This window comes from Apis florea, unplaced genomic scaffold (genome assembly GCF_048593485.1).
Source record: "Apis florea isolate Af1SG1 unplaced genomic scaffold, ASM4859348v1 contig_3811_pilon, whole genome shotgun sequence".
NCBI classification, from domain to species: domain Eukaryota; kingdom Metazoa; phylum Arthropoda; class Insecta; order Hymenoptera; family Apidae; genus Apis; species Apis florea.
Genome location: NW_028256868.1, coordinates 563,483 through 583,886, shown reverse-complemented (window position 1 = coordinate 583,886; position 20,404 = coordinate 563,483). Strand labels below are relative to the sequence as shown.

At 40.6% G+C, this 20,404-nt stretch overlaps 1 protein-coding gene across 2 annotated transcripts in view; it reads left to right on the top strand.

Moving 5' to 3' along the window:
* CARPA (Carbonic anhydrase-related protein A) overlaps nucleotides 1-20,404 on the top strand; it is a 174,196-nt gene that overhangs the window by 102,994 nt on the left and 50,798 nt on the right. For both annotated transcript variants that reach the window (XM_086917109.1, XM_086917108.1), the window contains exon 3: nucleotides 12,529-12,665. In XM_086917109.1, the coding sequence (XP_086773235.1) occupies nucleotides 12,529-12,665 (137 nt within the window). The remainder of the gene's footprint in view (nucleotides 1-12,528; nucleotides 12,666-20,404) is intronic.

Genomic DNA, 20,404 nt, shown 5'->3' with positions numbered 1-20,404 from the left:
CTACCCCCTCTCCTCCTCCTCCTCTTGCCCAGCAGAAGAAGGAAGGCGGGAGAGGAGGAGAAGGAAGGGCCGATCGGTTCGAGTTGTCACTCGTTACTCGTTACTTACGAATGTCGGAAGTTTTCCATGCGGATGCGTCGATTCCGCTCTGAGAGGGATCCGCCGTTCCATCGACCGGTAAAATCGCCCGTGATCCAACGCGCTATCGTTTGGAAATTTATTGGATCGTGGATTTTTGTTTTCTTTAGAGGTGAAGGAAACACGATGGAAGAATTAATATTTTTTGGGAAATTGGGACGAAATAATTTCGATTTAATGGCTAAATGTAATTAAAAAAATGAAATTACTTCTTCTCGTTAAAGTGATCTACTATGAAGAGGAGTTCGAAGTGGATTGTAGAAATTCTGATGAAAAGACTGATGTATTATTTAAAAAAACAATCTTATTATCTATTGACGTGATGCGCTCTCCCCTATCTTATTTTATCCTATTAATTTTAATTCCAACTTATTCATCTCGGCCAATAATAAATATATACAACTCGATAAAAACGATTGCTTCTGAATTTTTACCAAGCAAGCGCACGTTTAAATTAAATTCACAACGGGCAACATTGTCCGCATCAATTTTTCAAAGAAATGGAATATTGGTTTAATGGGAGGAAGAATGGAGTTTTTTTTTTTTTTTTTTCGGATAGAGTGGCTTTTTTTAACCACCATTGAAATATACGGAATCGAAGCGTAAACGGATCGTGGGAGGGTACAGGTTTCTCACAGTGGAAAACATTTTCCTGCCCCTCCCCTTGGAATGGAGTTTCGTCCCGTGGACACGTTTCTAAGAGGGCCGTGACAAGTTTGGCGGAAACTTTGGTCCAGATCGGGGCAGACGTGAAGTTTAAAATTATTTCGAATGTTATCCGAACCGTGATGGGCACGGAAAGCTGGAAAGTCTCCGGAGTGCTGCAAATCTTGAGAGCTTTGAATGTGTTAGCCCCCTCCCTCTCTCCCCCAACTTTCGCGGCTTTTGACCGTCTCACGAAATTTTCACGGAATCCGAATGATTTTAAAACTTTCGGCCCGTCCTCGAATCCCGTCCTGTAATCGTTTCCCGTTACTCCATCTCTAAGATTTTTTCCCTAACGACCCTTCCTAGTAGCGAACTCTTCGTAGTTTCTTTTTCCTTTTCAAAGAAGAAAAAAAAAAGAAAAAAAAAAATAAAAATCAAAAAACAAAATCGTTCGTTTCCATCGTGATCCAAATAATTCGTCTTTCCTTCCTTCCTTCCTTCCTTTCTTTCCTTCTTTCTCTTCTTTTTTTCTTTTCTCGACGGATAAAAGAATAACCAGTTGATTATCATCAAATACAACTCCCTCCCCTCTCTTTTCAAATCGATCCATCTCGACAATCCATCTAAAACCATCGTCGAAACCATCCCTTCGAGTATACCACGAAGCGGGGAACAGAAACGAAACAAACCTGGTCGAACAAAGGGGAAGGGGGTGGTGGAAAGAAAGGGGGAGAAGAAGAATACGAGACAAGGAGCGTACATTCGCGGCTTTCATCGGTCGCGCCCTCCTTCGATTCCACGAGGAAACTCTCGTTTTCACGGGGATGAGAGGAAGAGATTTATCGGCTCCGCGAAAAGTGTCGCAGCCAACCAACGAGCTTTCTGGTTCACCGTGGATGAACCAGAGAGGCAGACAGAGAGAGAAGGAGAAGGAAGGGTCGAAGGACTTTTCCGAAGCGTGGAAACTCATCGATCGGCGAACGAGGTTATCTCTTTTTCGCGATGGGGGACACCCCATCACCACCCATCTTCCCAAGATTGCTGTTTGTCGCAGCGAGCTCGCCTGTCAAAAACAAATTAATCGGGGATATTAATGAGGAAAGAAGGATGGAGATGCGGAGAGGGGTAAATTTATTAACAGACGAGGTGATTTAATTAAAAGAGTTCGCGAGGCAGGAGAAGGTTGATTTAATATAGGATAGTTTGTTTATTGTTGAAACAATTAAGGGAAACTTTCCTTTGTTATCGGGAATATCTCGAGTATTCTCGAGTATTTTCGTCTTTTTCGGCGACTTCCTTTTTTTTTTTTTTTTTTTTTTTCTCTCCTCTCACCTGTCATCGCGTTGTGGAGGTAATAAGTCAGAAAAGCGAAAGGTTTGTTTTGTATTATATATAACTGGTATATATAATTCGTCGAGAATTAATGAAATAAAATTACTGTGAAATAAAATTAGAATCGAAGAAATTGGAATAATTGAGTCTCGGTTTGGCAAGTAGAATACGTCGATTATCAGCCAGATCAATGAAATAGGAATGAATTATGATCTGACACGTTACTGGAAAAAAGGATTCCAATTATAATTCTATAATCCTCGACTTCGTAAAATATAAATAATGACTTGATGATAATTTTTTCTTGCTCCCGTAATAAGTTCTAATTTATCACTTTTACATTACATTTATCATTATCATTAATTTCATTTCACCCGTGTTACATTTAATCCCGTTGAATATATTTTCTTTTTCTTTTTCTATCTGGTAAAATAAAAAAAAAAAAAAAAAAAAAGAAAAAAGAATGCATCGAATATCGTACGTCGTCGTCGAAGAGGAGGGGTGGCACGTATAGGAATCACTAATTACGATGATAAAGTCGATTCGACGGGCACGAAGCCAAATCGTTCCCTCCATCATCGTCCACCACCACCGCGAAATATTATCCGAGAAAACATTTTTCCTTTCAACTTTCTTCTTCGCCTTATATTCGTGCTTTTATTTCGTGTCTACCTTCCTCCTCCTCCTTCCTCCTCCTTCCTCCTCGTTATTCTCGTCCCGCGCCCCCATTCCATACTTCCGGCTGCCGCTTTTAAGGCTGTAATCATTTTGTTTTTGAATATTTCATGCATATCGAGAGATTGATCCCGGAACAGGGATCGGGAATTTTTATGGAAATGCCTTCTCTCCTTTTATCCTCCCCTCCCTCTGCCCCCTCTCCGCTTCTATCGTCCCTTCGTGCTTTAAACGTAAGTAATCCCACCACCGCCTTTCGTATTTGCATACGTGACCTGTGCGTTTCCGGAATGCCGCCATGCGTTTCCGACCTTCTCCTTTTCCACGCTTGATAAAACTCAATCTGCAGATGCAAGAGTCGGGATCTGTGAGAGATACGCGATTATTTTTTTCTTATTCTAAGGTTAGTTTCTTTTAAATTAATTTTCGATTTTTTTAATATCTCATATTACCACTTTTGTCGATTACCAGTTTTTAATTAATAAAAGATTAATCAATTTTCTTGGTAAATTAATTCGTACTTGTTTCCAGAGATGTTGAATCGCATTAAAAATCTATCTTGATATTTTTATTTAAATTTTCAAACCCGTTCAAACTCCTTCAAATCTTGCGCGCTCAATTACTCGACCTGGGCGAGGAAAATTTTTTTATTTTCTCGGAATTTAATATACCGTGTTTGCCCTTGCGCTCGTATGGGTTATTATTTATCTTTCGCGTTGGCAATTTTTGTTATCACAATGGGCGGATCAGATAAGATAAGAGTTCGACCGAGGGGATATCGAAAAAAGGAGGAGAAGGTTTCGTCTGTTTTGAGAAAAGTATTTTCTTTCCCTGCGATATTCGCGGGGCCCCATCTCATCCAGAGTGAGTATTGGCCTCTCTATGCCTGCTGTCCATCGATACGCGATCTTATTTTCGAATCAAACAAAAAAGAAATCGTGGAAATCTCGATACAAATGATATATACGTTTTCCTACAAATCAAGTGAAATTCGTTGAATTCAGTATTGGAATTCCAATACGTATCTAATAACAAATATGGATAAAATTGAACAAGAAACAAGAAACAATTTGGACTACCAAAAAAAAAAAAAAGAGAGAGAGAGAGAGAAAGTCGACAAACGTAACAAAGATCTCCTCGTCAATTATCGCACCCCATATTCCACAGTCACAATTCACAGCCGTCACTGTGCCATATTCCCTCCGGAGAAGGAAGTCTGCCTCTAAAAACGGAGTAGAGTAGAGAAAAGGTGGAAGAGAAAAGGGCCCTTCGAGAAGTCCTCACTCGTAACAAGATCCTCTTACGCCGCGGAAAAGAGGTTCTCTCGTTTTACATTCGTCCCGATCCCCTCTCTGAGGGGAAAGGGAGCCTCTATCGGCGTCGATCTCGATTCCAAAACGTGGAGAGAATGGGGTTGCTGGGACCGTGGAAGGCGTTCGCCCTTAAGGGATGGAGGATCCATTGGCATCGCGACAGCGCGCCAAGTCCAATTAAGATGTTTTTCAAGCAGGCAAGCTTTTAGCCCGCGGCGGCAGACACCGAGGCGTCGCGACGCCTGGCCCACCCTCTGAATTCATATGCATACATGAATACATTTCGCCCAATCAACTATCCTTTCCTGCGCGTGTGGGGGGTGCGGTTTTTGGGGAGAAGACGGGGAAGATCCACACGCTAATGAACGCCTCCCTTTAATCCAACTGCTACTGTAATTAGGCTTTTTCCAGGATCAACCCTCTTTTTCCAGCTCAAACCGCGACTCGAGGCTGACACGGTTGACGGATGGGGGGGGTGTTTATAGGCTGATAGGGCCCAAGCTTCGAGTTGGAGTGGATGTTGTGACAAGAGGATGAAGAAATGTGAGTCGTTTTTCCTGTTTTTTTTGGGGGGGGGAGGGGAGCGGGAGGCGAAAAATTGGAGACCGTTTCGTGGAAGATCGGAAGGCGTCGATGATGCTAATCGCCGCGAAAGTAGGAGGATTGTTGTTGCGAAAGTTTTCTTCCACCTTGGATTAATCCGCTTTCTCGGAATCCTTTTGGCGTTTTTCGTTGATTTCACGGGGGGATGGATGGTTGTTCGATAGTTGATAGCCTTGTGATAATTGTATGCAATTTGCCCCTGATTTTCTTAGCGCACGATAGGATCAGGGGGTCTATGGGTTGGGTTAAGGCCGATACATCCGTGCATTCGTTTCATTTATCATCGTTACGTGAGGGAAGGAACGATTGAAGGAACGATTCTTTTCGAAGGAAATATCCATTTCGTTTAAACGGCGCGATAAGAGTTACCAAGAGATACCAAGGTTCGTTAATTTTTTTTCGTAACAATTTTTAAAGTCGTTTCCTTTTTTTTTTCTCTCTTTTTTTCTTTCGCAAAATATGCTTGACGAATTTTCCATCGAGTTTAAAATATAATTATACCCAGAGGTGGATGATACCCACAGACACAGACGGTTGAATCTTGATTTTTGTTGAAATTTTCCGCGTCACGCGACGAGCCAAGGAGAAGAATTTCATTGGTCGGTCGGAGGAATGCCTCTGTCGGCCAAGGATTGACATTTCATTGTAGCCGGAGCAATGGTTTAAGCGAGGCGGAGGTGGCAAAGATTTATGAACAGGAAATGCCTGCAGGGATGGTTAGGAAATCTTCGAAATGGATATATTGTTCGAATTCTCCGACCAGTGACAATCTCGAGGGACATACGTCTTGGTATACCGTTTAGCATTCGAAAGATCTCTTCGAATCGTCTGCGAGAAATTCGATCGTGCGCCTTGCTTGTATTTCGATGAACAAATGTATCGAAAAGTGTGTTAGAAAAATTAGAATTGGATCGGAGAAAAATTAAGGAAAGAAATTTATTGTTGTCGAGGTTTGAATTTCTTCTATATAAGATACTTTGAAAAAAGCATCAACTTTTATTTTATCCCTATCACTTAACTAACAATTATTCCGTCGCTGCTCGATCCTCAACAGATTTAAACCTCAACAATTGCCAGGGAAGGGGATAAATTCCAAATCGAAATAAATCAATTCCTTGACAACGCAGGCAGAGAGGAGGAGAAAGAATCTTCCGAAACCTTTGCCCGATCTCCTTCTCCCTTCGATTTATCGGAAGGAAGAACCAACAACCCCTCGAGCATTTTTCAACCAGCCCGTCCCATCCACCGATTAATTGTTTTTATCGAGAAATCCCGTCGGGGCTAATCCGCCCTTGATTAATTCCATCCAACCGACTCGTTCCTCCTTATCGAGTGGAATCTGGCGAGCCTCTCTTCCTTTGCCTATGTATCTTCGCCTGGCCGATCGACGCAAGAGAAACTCAGTTTGCGAACTTGCGAATCCGAGGGGTTGGTTTTATCCTCCTCGATGAAGGAGAGAGAGAGAGAGAGAGAGAGAGAGAAAAATCCTCGACAATTATTCGGCATCTAACCTGTAATTACGCCGTTTAACGAGGGTGAACAGGTCGAACGAGGAGGGGGAGAAGGGGGTGTGTATCCACTCGGCCTTGTCCGCTCGTTAAGAATTATTAGGGAAGCCGCGGTAAGGGCAGGTGGATAATTAAAACAGGTGTCATCGAGGCGGTTGACGGGGAAGTGGAAGCGGATAAGGGTGGAAGCCAGTCCGCAAAGGGGCCCAACAACGACCATGATGCAACTACGAGGCTTGCTTCTTCTCGTTACGTAGTCTAGGGACGGGGTGGAGGGGTTGGAAGATGGATGGTAGTGATGGGATCGAGTGTGGTTATATGCGGGCAATGTTCGAGTTTGATCTCGAGTCTTTTTTTTCTTTTTTTTCTTTTTTTTTCTCCTTCTTCTCCGGTATTTTGATAATTCGATAATTTTGTAATTTCGTAGATCTATCTATCTATTCATTACTCCGCCAATCTCGCTCCGTTTCTAATAGAACGTGGAACGTAACCCTGACCACGATCATCATCATGTATTTCATACATTCGATCGAACAAATTCCAAAAATTTCGAACTTCATTTTTTTCGCTCTTGTTCCATACGATTCGCTCGATTCTCGTTCGTTCCCATCGCTAGCCGCTTAGAGGAAGCGAGCAAGAAGGATGGGGACGAGGATAGGGGATGGAAAACGCAGAGAGTTCCGCGAGGCTGTGTTGCCTTCTACACTTAATCACTTTTGCTAATTGCAGAATGATTGCTCCGCGCTTGAAGTTTCAATAATGGGGTTGTTACACCCCCCTCCCCCGAGAGTCTCGTAACCGGTTGTACACCGCCAGGCCTCTCTCTCCTGTTATCTACCTACCCGCCGCCCTCTCGCTTTCTACCTTCTCTACCCCCCCTCCCTCCACCACCACCACCACCCCTTCTTCCAGGCAGGTAGCTGATGAATGCCATAATAGTCTACCTGCCTCGAGGTGATAAGAAAGTAATCGTTCCATCTGGCCGCCGTTATTCCATTAACTCGAAGGTTCGCTGCCCACCAACCCCCTTCCACGAATCTCCGTTTTGCGGGAAAAGATTGAACCTTGAGGGAGTGGAGAGAGAGAGAGAGAGAGAGAGAGACCAGGCGGATTCGTCGGAATGCTAATTATGCAATTATATCGTTGGTTAGTCGGCGCAGAGGGCTGTTCTGAAAATGAGATTCGAGGGAAGGCGACGATTATACGAATATCAGGGTTAATGTTGGATTGCTTGACAAATAATCGGCGGTAAACTCGAGCGGGATGCTAATGAATCAAAAAGGGGGAGGAGAGTATTGATGTTTAGATGTTCTTTAAGATGGGATGTTTTCAACTTGGAAGGTAAAATTGTCGTTGTTAGTGGGCAGGAATTCGATGGAGAAGAGGATGAAACGAGAAGGATTTTATGATTTTAAGGAGATTGTAATTTGTCTCGGACGAGCAACGCGTTATTTTCTCACATTCGTTTTAGAAAGGAAGTGAAAAGGATTGGAAATGATAGGGGCGTTCATCGAGGTTTTTCCACGATCCACGAATAGTGGATCAATCCAAAGATGGGTTCAGCAGCGTTATGAAGAGAGAAAATATTAATTCGTTTCTTCTTCGGCGTCCATTAAAATCGTCACGAGTGAAATAGCCGGCCGAGAAGAGGTTACAAATATCGTCTATATTCGTAGAGCAAGTAAACAGATATAAACGAAACGCGATAGGAACGAGCAATTAATTTGCAAGAGGGAAAGGTTGATCCCGTTTCAGTTTGAAATTCCACCGTTCCTCCCTCCATTGTGTACATTGGAGCGTCGATACGCTGGAAAAGACGCGTTTTCAAAATCTCTACGTTTTTTTGGATCGGAATTATCTTGGAAAATCTTCGATGTAGTAATACTCATTGGCTCGAGTATCTATTTTTGTGAACGTTCGAATTTGTTTCATTTGAAAATTCTCACTTTTAGAAATCGGGTGGGATAGATGTTATTATTGTGTTTCAATGTTGAGAAAAGTTTCAAGAAAATAACGAATGTGTGATGTTTTACGTACGTGATCAAAATGAACGAAACGAAAACGAAACGAAAATTTCGCAAAATTTGCGTTTTTTGTACACCAGATGTGCAAAAGCCAGATGTGTAAAATGCGTTTTGATACGACGAGGGAAATCAACATTGTACGTTTTGCTGGAACATAGAAACGGAACGTAGTTACGAAAAAATATTTGGCAACGTATCGACGATCGGATTTTGGTGAGCTTGCCATTCCGTTCGAGCAAACTTTTCCCCCTCGCAGGGAACTGGTTCATATTGTCGTTTTTCACACGCGTACTTCTTGTAACACGCGTGCATTTTCGATACGAGGTTGAAACCAAGTTTCTAAACGATTACATTAATTTTCGTATTTTTCGAGCGTGGCGGTGTTTCACGCTATTGGAGAGAGTTGGACAGTTTCTCCTCTCCTGTTTCGCTTCAGTGTGGATCTTTGGAAAGGGAGAAACCAAAGAATTTTTCTCTCTCCCTTAAACTTAAAATTGTTGACATAATAATTAGTCGCTTAATAATAATCATCTAGCCAATCAACTCGTCGTTAAAAGTTCTCTTCTAATCTAATCGACGTGAGGATTGCATAGAAGAAGAAGAACAAAAATCCTACGCTCGATTTTTCAAAAGAAGAACGTTAACGTTTACGTTAAAAGAGGCTGTAATATAATTTTCCTCGCGCCGTCTTAATAACAATCAAATTTAATACGAGCACGAAGTTCAGATAAAACTTTGAAAAGCTGGAACGAGTTCAGAAGTGCCATTAAATTAGTGGAAAATCCTCTTTCTTTCTTTTTACGAAAAAAAGAACAATAAAAAAAAAAAAAAAAAAAGAAATAGTTCCATGGAATCGTTAAAGTGGGGACGTTTGCAAACATTCCGTCGACGGGATCGTTAAAGGTACATTTTTCCGCGACGAATCGTGGAAACGCATCGTTTGTTATCACCATTTTGGTAATAAAATTTACCACTTTGTTGTTTCGTATCCAAAAAGTATTTCCAATGTTTCCTTTATTATTATTATTATTATTATTTTATTCTTTTTTTTTTTTAATTGGATCGCAAAGAAGGGGAAGCAACACGTAATTGGGGGAGCAATTGAGGGTGAGAATCGCGGAACAAACGGGGTTAATTACGTCGATATGGCGACGATAAAGGCGGGAACACACCATTAAACAATCGCGCAATGCGAACACGAGCGTGTGTGTGTATACCGGCATTGACCCCGTAATTTTTAATTGCGATCGCGTGTCGTTATTACAACCCCTTATCGTCGACACGTGAAAGTTGCATGGAAAAACGCGAGAATGGTGGAAATTTCTGTTTCTTCAACGTGGAAAATATGATCGGTGAGTTCAGAGTCAATCCTTTGGCCATGTTTGAAGGCTGGTATCCGAGGAATAAAATATCTTTTCTTAAAATAAAAAAATTGAAAAAGAATGGTTGAAAAAGAAAAACCGATAACTTTTTCGTCCAATCCCATGGAAATATTGATACATTCGAAGCAAATGAATTCGAATTGATTTCTATTAAATAAATGGAGAAAGGATCTTAATTTGCAAAAATTTGGTATATAAATGGAAATTTTGTTATTCTTTTATCACAAGAAATAATAAGCCAAAAATAACTTCCTTTCGTCATTCTAAAAAGAAATCAATTTATCCTTACCAATAATAATAATAACAACACTTAACACACTCGTTATCCATTCAATCCATTTCATCTTCTTTTTTAAATCACTTCCAGATCAATTTTCAATCCCCCTCCGATTATCGTTAACGCGCCTATAGATTATAGCCAATTAAATGTTAATTACATCTGTAAGTAACAATATTATGCATAAAGTAACGTAATTACATCGTTATTATCACGTGTACACACACACACACACACAAATATATATATAATTATCGCAAATATGTGGTGAAGGCAGTAGGAGAGGAGAGGAAGGTTTGGAAATTTTATCGCCCGTCCATACATCGCTACGCTTCTGAATTATTATGCATTAAATGAAGATGAGAAAGTATGGCGCGGAACACTTTGGCGGAAAACCGCCGCCGCCGCTGCCGCCCGGCTTTGGATGCATGGATCGTCGGTACAAGAGTGCCCCTTTGTGCGCAACGTCGCGTGCCGTGTCACGCTGGCAAATTTCCGCGCTGACGTTGGCTGCCGCCGCGTCTGTTATACGTGTTGTTTATATACGGGCAATAATTTATTACTTGCCCCCGCCACGAGGATCGTTAATATCATAGACGTCAGTACGGGGAATGCGGAGGAATTGTATCGCGTTTTAAACGACGAGACGATTCAACGCTCGATTTTCGCCTTAATGCGATCACTTTCAACTTCAACTTTTGTGAAGATTCGAGTAATTTTCCATCCATCCTTCTCGTGGAATGTTCAATTATTACGAATTCGAGTTGATATATATATATATATATCGAGTTTCACAATAAGGGGTTATAATTTAATATTGGATAGCCCGCTGATGGAATTGGAGTGGAATTCAAAGGGTAGTGAATTTCACAACAAAGGGTTAAAATACGGTACTCTCAACGGGTTCGATATTTCGCTTGGGAATTGGGATGGAATTAAATTCAAAAGGAATTAAATTGATTTCACAAATTTCACAAGAATGGGGCGCGACTCGTTGGAATTAAATTCGAAAATTTCACAACGAGCTCAAAAAAGAATTCGCATCTCCGTTCCTTCTCCTCCATTCACGCGCTCACTGCGAAGGAAGGAATTCGCAGTTGGAGGGAAGGGTTACGTTCTCGTGTATCGATTCGGGTGTAAAGTTAAATTTCTCAGAGGAGGCGTCGCGAGATGCGAGGCTGTGGGTGGCAATGGGCAAACCCTTTTTTTCTTCGTCGAATAAAAGTTGACGCGTCAAGGTTCCGAGGCGGCAATGGCATCCCATCCGGAAAAGTTGAAATTATAAAAATTTCAAATTTCCAAACGGGGTGACAGACGACAGAAGACGTACGATTCGGCCGCCTGGGATGGCCACTGTCGCGGTTTCGAGCGTGTGAACTTCGCTTCAACTTCGAACTTGGAAAATTGGAAACCGTTGGCAAAAAAAAAAAAAAAAGAAAGAAAAAAAAGAAAAATTGTTTCCTCTTTGATGCCTGTGGCGTCACCGAAAAATAACTTCCTTTCCTACGATCATTCGACGTTGGCTTGGTTACGTGTTCGTGCTCGTGGTTGCGGTCTTTTGAAAGGTTTTCGTGATTCTGTTTTTTCCTCTCTCTCTTTTTTGGAGAGAGAAGATTTGGAAATCGTACGAATTACCGAATATGGAGGAATGTAAGTAAAAATGCATGTATCGTTGCAAGACACATACAGGTTGATTTGAAATAGTAATCGTGTATAATATTTGAATATTACAGCGAGTGTTGTGTGAAAATTAAAGATGAGTATTTATTGCTTTTCCGTAAAAAGTCGTATGGAAATTGACTTAATCGATTTAATTTGTATCACTTGTAAACTGAATTAATTTAATTTCTTTATGCTTTTTTTTTTGAACTGGTTTTATATATAATAAAAAAGTTGTGGTTCGAGTTAAAAATACACAACGTATAACGAATTCTGGAATATCGAATACAGAAATATAAACGCGAATAAAGTGCGTATGTTTATATAAAGGTAAAGGTAAGGCGTGGATTCGAAGGCGTGTCGAAATATAAACAAAATCGAAACGAGCAGAGGTGAAAGTACGACGAAATAAATTTAGTCGACACGTGGCCATCGAACGATACGAACGTGTATATCATCCATTTCTCTCCCATCTAATAAATTTATTTTCGTCCAATATAATTAAATCTTTACGTTAATTGCAATAAATAAACAAGTAAGTTGAAATTTAAATTTTTTCTCTTTCCAATTCTTCTTTCTCTTTGTTTTTTTGCGTATTTTTAAAAGTTGAAACACAAATATCGCATTATTCGATGATTTAAATTCTAACTTTTTTTCTCGGCTAAAATAATTTAAAATATTTTAAATTGGAATTTTTATAAATTTTTAATTAAACACAAACGAAACGCGATTCCATCCGCCACCTTTTTCGTGAAATTTTATAACAGAACCATTTGTAAAATTTCTCGAATAACAGAAGATATTTGATAAAATAACACACGGATTGCGTTCAATCTTGAAAAGCACAATCTTCACGATTCGAAAGGGAATTATTTTAAAAATTAATACGCCATTTAATATCGCGAGCGATCGATAATAAACTCGAGCAAATTAATCATTGTAACGTGCTCTCTCTCGTTTTGCTTACAGGACCTGCGTTTTGGGGACTGATAAACCCCCAATGGTCTTTGTGCAGCAAAGGAAGGAGACAGAGCCCCATCAACATCGAGCCTGACAAGCTTCTCTTCGACCGCCACTTGAGACCCGTGTTGGTCGACAAACACAAGGTAATTTATCCACCTTCGTTCGTTCCTCTTTCTTCCCTTTTTTCTCTCTCTCCCTCCCCTTTCTACCTCTCTCGTTGCGGTACTTTAACTACTGAAACGATTCAGAAACCGTATTCCAAAGAAGTAAAGAAGGATTCGACTTGAAATGACTCGAAAGTTTTTGATTCTCGCGGCTTTGTTTCAACAAAGATCCTTAATAAAATACCTTAATTAGTTCCTTTTTAAATTTAACGTAACGTAATTTCCTTTATTCGTTTCGAATTTTTAATACTCGGAAAGGGAAAATTTCAAACGAATACGAAACCGTAATGCGTGTGATATCGCGTATAGTTATTTTTTTTTTTTTTTTTCGAAACGAAAAATCGAACGAACAAAAATAAATTTTATATCGATGAAGAAAGAAAGGCGAGGGATGGGAAAAGACTTTGGAGAAATAAAACACTCTCGATTCGTTGCAAAATCGGTTGGTTCGAAGCGAAAATTAACATTTTTTTCGGATGATTTATTTTACCGGATATATCGCGGCGAGACGCGAGTAGGTTGCGCTATTCCCAGAGCTGTCGCCGGCTAGTAATGGATTTTGAATTCACTCTGGACCGTTCTCCACTTTCTCTCTGTCCATTTTTCACCGAGAGGAAAGAGAAATAGGGGTGGAAAGAGAGAATTCGTTAGTTCGATGATAAATCCATTAATTACCAATCTCTCCCTGTTTAACGTTCTCTTATTCATTCGTTCCCCATAAGTCCATAATAACAATAATCTTCATTCACGTAATTTTGGAATGTCAAAAATTTAATATTTTTTTTTTTTATAGGCAGTTTGATTTAGATTAAGATAATTAATTACGATTCTTTCTTTTTAAACGAGTAGATATTTTCTTCGGAAAATATCGAGAAAATTTTATCGGTTTCATTCAGATGAAGGTACAAGGATACGAATACCAAGGATAGAATTTCTCTTGAATCTTATCTTATTACGCAATTTATCTAATCGTAATCGAAGTCGAGATTCGAAATCGAGCAGCCAATTCATCCATCGTTTCGATTTTCTTGATCGATAAAACGTAGTCGCGTATATTACCAGTTCATCGAGATATATCTTTTATAAAATAAAATAATCACGATCGAACAAATAGTACTCGGTGAATACTACGTTTCTTCGATATAACGTTCTTAACGATTGAACTAATCGAACTTAACAATTTCGAGATTGGTTAAGTTACGAAAATGTCTTGAAATTTTCTATTGTTATTATATTTATAGATCGCTCTTCGATTAATCTTAATCCTTTCCACCACGCGCAATGGATCCCAATCCACCATCGAATAAAAGAAAAAAAAGAAAAAAATATATATATATATATGGGTTTCTCATCGTCATTCGTTTCCCTTCCGCTCTTTCGTCGGTCTTGTTTTATTATCGAGCGTGTGGATCTCGCTCGTGGAAATTAACGCTGCGCCCGATTTACGCGGGCCTCCATTTCCCCCTCCCTCCCTCCCCCCTCCCCTCCCTGCGATTGATGCGCCTCGCCGCCTCGTGACGAGCCACGAATAAATATTGTAAATCTCGTCGATGCGACTTGCGAACAACGCCGTTTGATTAATCATCGAACTGTAATTAATCGCCCAGTGAGTGGCGCGAAGGCGATTTTATCTTTTTTTCTTTCTTTTTTTTTTTTTTTTTTCCGAAATATTTTCATATTCGCGGAAGGGTAAAATAAAAGTATATATGTGTGTGTGTGTGTGTGTGTGTATAGGGAAAAGGAATGGATTCGCTTTGCCAGGTTGAATATTCATTCGAAGGAGGAGATTGAAATTCTACTTTTCAAATGCAAGGATAGAATTCGCTAGGGCCTGGAAATTTTCTTTGCAAGGTATCTTTGATATTTCGTCTCGCCTTCTTTTTCGACGGAAGAATTTGTTTTAACGATTCGATGATATTTCTTTTTTTTTTTTTTTTTTTGTAAAAACGATTTTTTAAAAAATCGAATTTCTCTCGCCTTCGTTCGAAGGTGTTTCTAAGAAAATTATTTCTTCGAATTGTAACTTGCTCTCTGACGAATCATTCGATTATCCCGTAACTAATTTCATCTTAAGAGTCTTTATAATTTTAAGACTAAATCGTCCTGAATGTTTTTTAATTTATAACGAAAGATATAAGACGTGCATCTCAATCTCGTTAATTTCAATAACAAATTTCATTTTGGGGTAAAGTTACAATTCTTCCTATTCATTGTCTCGCGATAAACGTTCGATTAATCGTCGAAGGAATCCGATTTACGAAAAATCTCTCAATCGAACAAAATATATAAATGGAGGGAAGATGGAGTTTTCTTCGTTCACTATTATCATTATTTCTCTCCCTTTTCTCCCTTCATATCTCCATCGATCGATTAATGTTCTTTTCGTGGAACAACCTTATTCCAACCTTATTGCGTCTCTCGGATGCGTGGCTTTATCGCGTATTCGCGTGACGTAACGCGACACGAGAATTTCTACGTCTACTCGAAAGTGCAGTTGCGGAAATTGTTTTATGGAAATCGAGGGCCGCTTGTAACCGCTTGTGGAATAAACGTCGATACAGTTCGACAACAGCTCGAGAATATTTAGGAGGGACTGACGTACGCCATTACCGATTCTCCTCGATGAAAGGGAGGACGAATGAAAGAAAATTTGTTGGAGAAAATAGAGAATTTTCCAAGAGAGAGAGAGAGAGAGAGAGAGAGAGATTTCCTTACGAGAATAACATTTCTTTTTTTTTTTTTTTGTTGACAAATTCAATCGAGAAAATTTCAGCGGTTTTATTTACTAGCAATCAAATTTTCACGAAATCTATATTTCTTCTTTATCCTCTGATAAGATTTAGATTCTTCGAATCGTGATCTCGTTCCATAAATAATACCCGTACTTGCCTGTAAAAGATAAAGAAAACCCTCATAGCCATCATCATCGTCGAAAAGAGAAGAGCGAGAAGAGGAGAATAGCTCGAAGAATACATCGATCGATCGAAGAAATCGTAAAGAGGAAAAAGGAGAGGAAGCAATAACGTGTCTCGTTCGGGATTTGATTGATCCAGTTGGGGATCCATTTCTCGAAACAGACAGGACGAAAGGGATATTTCCTCGACTTCCTTGGCCTTCTGCTCACGTGCCTGCAATCATCGGTGTCAGCTGAGACGGCCACGTGATTCGTTTCTATCGTATCCGCGATCCGAGTTAGCACGTTTCGCGTACAAGAAACGAAAAGGTTTCGTTCTTTGAGGGATTCCTCCCTCCCCCTCTACTCTCGTCTGAAAATCGGACAAAGCGCACGTGTGGCCGGTGTTTCGTTTCAGAAGAGGGCGGCGAAACGTCGTTGTCGCGATTTCCTTTGAACGTCGATGAAAAATGGAAAATCCTTTGTTTCGAATGCTTATTTTATGAAAAATTCGCGCCCCCCTCTCTCTCTCTCTCTTTGTAAAGGCTACGCGCAAATTGAAATTTCCTCGAAATTTGCGAATGCCGCGCTTTGTATCTCTTCGTTCTTCGCTTCGACGCAGGAAAACGAAGTGTTTAGCAGACGTGAAATTTGGAATTTTTATTAGCTCGAACGAGCAATTGATATATCGATGTATCGTTGGTTAATAATTGAAAAGCGCGGTATGTTTAGTTTTTCTTCGCACGAGATCGCGATCGAAATTAATCGCTCTGGTTAAATGGTTCACGCGTTGTAATCAACGAAAGATCGATTTTATTTTTTTCGATGAGATCGAATCGCGCGTGTATCGCATTATTACGAACAGGAGGAGGCGTTTACATGTTAATGCAAATTCGGTTTGATTTTATTTCCGCCCGAAATTGTCGATCATAATTAAAAAATGCGAAAATATATTAATATCCTCTATGTTAATTGCTGTTGGTAATGTAACGGAGGGTATTTTAATATCGATAATACGAGCATTGAAACGTTGGATGATATTAAAAATTTGCGAGAATATTCCCGAGGGGAAAAAATATTTCCTCCTAAATTCCGTATTTCGTTTTAAACCGAGAACATAATATTCGTGTATATACGTTAAACATACACATTTTCGCGAGTACTCGAAAAAGTGATCTTCGACGCAGTTCCAATAATAAAAAAAAAAAAAAAAAATCGTCAGAAGCGCGTCACGAATAAATCAAGTTACACGGCATCGAATCTTCGAAGAAGAAGAAGAAAAAAAAAAATTCCATTTATTTATACAAAATTTCCCGAGAAACGTTTCAATTGTTTTTCATCATCGAGGGAGAAAGAAATACAAACTCTTTGTAGAAACGAAGAATTCCAAGGCGCGAAGATTCGCAACGCCCCGTGCACGATGATGGAGTGGCGGAAGGGGAAGGGAAGAAAGAAAGGAAAGAGGAAATACAGAAGAGGGCCGTGGAGGTTCGACGAGTGTTGAAAGCTACTTCGCCAAGTGTTATTGTTTGATAAACTCAAAAATGGCGGCGTCTCTGGTTCGTTTGAAGTCTGGCACGGTTCCGCGAACTGGCCGGAACAATGAGGCGCCACGCAAAAAAGGAAACCGACCAAGTCGTTTAATCATCGAGCCACCTCGCTGCTATTTTTATTGGCTGCTCCCCCGTTTATGTAAGAAAACTTTTTTCCACCTCTTTTATTTTCGCCTCCCCTTTCACGCCTTAGTCTTCGCTTCCTTTATTTTTAACGATGAAACTTCGATCGCGTTGAGAAATTCGTTTCGATTCCGACGAAACACACAAGAATTTGGAAACAATTTCGAGGAAATAAAATAATTGGCTTATATTATTTCTTTCTCTTAATTAAGAGATTCCATTGTTCGAGCGTTTCAAAAAAAAAAAAAAAAAAAAACAAACAAAGAAAAATTGAGGAAAAATTGTAAAGCAAATTTTAAAAGGTTACATATAATAAGCTTTAAATTTGAAGCTTTTTTAAAATTTCCGCGAAAAAATTATCTATTATTTTTAAACGACGCGTGCGACATCTTCTGATCGATACGAATCGAAAAGAAAGATCCAAGATTCCAAGATGAATTCCGTTGGAGAGGGTGGGCCAAACAATGACAGCGAGAAACCACTCGTCTCAAAGCGCATCCGATGAGAATGCGGCTATTTTCGAAGGATTGACTTCTGCCCCCGAAAGAAGAAGTTGCCACTTCCTGGAGGAAGGGCGAGAGGTTGGAAAAGAAGAAGAAGGAAACGGAGGGAGGGGGAGGAGGCGAAGAGCAAACGATCCCCTGGATGCGCGTTTTAAACCTTTTCACGGGCATTTCCGTGGAAGGCACTTTGTGTCCTGCCCTACAAATTCGAACTATGCGCGTTTCTTTCGACCACACCTCCCTCCAAAACACTCTGCATAAAGATGAAACGTTCCTCCGTGGAAATTCCGCGGGAATCTCGTTGAATCTCGAAGAAGAAGTTTTAAAACGTCGGACGAATTTTTCTGAACTGTTGTGCGCTATTTAGATGTTTCGTATCGAGATTGGGGTCGAGATTGCAGCGATTATTTTCACTATTTCTCTCTCTTTCTCTCTTTCTTTTTTTTTCTTTTTTTTTTTTTTAATCTTCTTCGAGCTCAAGCTCTTCGTTTTCAAGCTCTTTGAGATATATATAAGATTGAAACTGGAGTCGAAATTACCCATATATTGAAAATTGTATCGCGGTGTTTCGAGCAGTCGAGTGGAGGGCTGTTGTTTTTCTTTGATTATGATAGCTTTTCGAAAGTAGTAGTCGCAACGCTTTCGAGTTTGTTTGGAAAATTTTGGAATCTTTTCTACTCTACTTCGAAATTGTTATCTTTTCGGAGCAATCGTTTCTCAACTGATCCTAAAACTGATCCTAGAAGAAAATAAATTCTTCGCCGTTCTTCAATATTCCTCGTCGAAAATCAAAAACCAATTGGAATACACACATTCCACAATTGTATAGAGAATGGCTCAAGTTGCAGTTTTCCAAACAGCAACACAGTGGTAGCTGTTATCCGCGCAAATTATCCCTGGATTATTAATGCGACAAGTCTCGCGTGTCCGCGGAATTAATGGGCTGTTTAGAATATTAATTTCTAAGGAAGTAGCGCCACATACACAGGCCCGAATGGATCTGGCCTGACGCATCCCCCTAATGTAACTATTAATCTCATCCCTCGAGGAGCGTGCAAGCGTGGTGCCGCTTGACAAAGGGCAAAACCTTGATACCCATAACTTGTGTTTCGCCTCGTTTCTGTTTCGCCTCACGTGCCCCCCTCCAACGCTCCCACTACACGTTTCGTATACACACTCGGGTGAATTACGGCGTGGAGATAATCCTGTCGAAGCCGCGAGAGTTTTGTTGTTCCCTTTCTAAGATTTATCGAGGCCCTTTATTATTCGAAGGAAAGAGAAACGCGCGCGATAGGGCAAAATTATCAGATTTTCAGGATTGCCGATATATATATTTTTTAATGCCCGATTTTATAGAGAGGCAGAGTGTCGAGCGTGATGGAGGTGGAGGTCGAAAGTAGCGGGTGAATTTAAAAATTCAAATAGATCGGGCAATCCGAATAGATTGGGGTATAAATCAAAAAACTTTTAGGATGAAGCGAGATTGAACGCGGTGCGCAAACAGCGAATACACCGGTAGGAAAGATCAACATACCTAAAAACTTTAAATTTCGCTTTCGGGTATGACAATTTGTTTATAAAAATTAGGTTCGAGGCGGGTTCAATCGAAAATGGAGAAAGAAGTTGCGAAATTCGTGCCGAATACGAGCACGAATTATATAAATCAATAAAAAAAAACCGAGAGAAGCTCGCGCTCTCGAGCGAAAAACAAATTATCGAATGAAAAACCGCCAATCTCCTCCCCCCCCCCAAAAAAAATCCCTCCAACAAAATCCCCATCTCCAGAATCTGTCCGTTCATCCAGCATCGGTTCCGGAAATCTCTCCGCTGGAGAGATAATCCAGATAACGAACAGGGCAGCAAAGTGAAAAACCAAAGCGGAACCGTCGTCGTCAGCCTTGAACCGGAAGCCGCAGTGACGTCACATCTGGCCCCACTCCTCCTTAAACACACAGCTCCATTTCGTATTCCCCCCCCTCGTCCTCCTCCACCGATACCATCGACACGATTCATCCTCTCCCTTCTCCTCCTTCCCCCTCGAAACTCGGCGGCCAAAGGGCGAAGAAGGGTGGGTGGAGTGGCCAGGCCAGGGTGGCCTCGCGTACCCGCGGTGAATTTATACGCCGTTTAACCCGGTTTAAACTTTGGCACTTAAATTAAACAATAGAACGAACCGCCGACTTGGAGCGTACGTCTTGGACCGCCCCAGCCCGATTCGAGCTCTCTTCCTCCTCCTCCTCCTCCTCCTCCTCCTCCTCCTCGATCCTGACATTGTCGGACAAGCGTCGGATATCGCGACTCCCCGTCTCGACTTCCGGCTGAATCGACTGAATCCTTCTCCTTCGTGGTCGGGATGGGATAGGTTTTCGAAACGTTCCTCGATCCTCGCGGAGGAATAGGAATTCTATCGATCTTTCTATATTCACATTCGAGCTTGGACAAAAATTCGTGCAGACTTGTTGATTAATTAAACAGGAAGGAAGTTGCGTCTTATTTTAGTTGGCGTTGTTTTTCGATGTTGTTACCGAGAGACGGGGATATCGATTTGGTGATGTTAAGTGAATTGTAGATTGAAAATTATTGATAGTTTATTTTTATTTTTCGCGAATTGTTATACGATAATTGTCGTTGTTGGTGGTCAAAGTA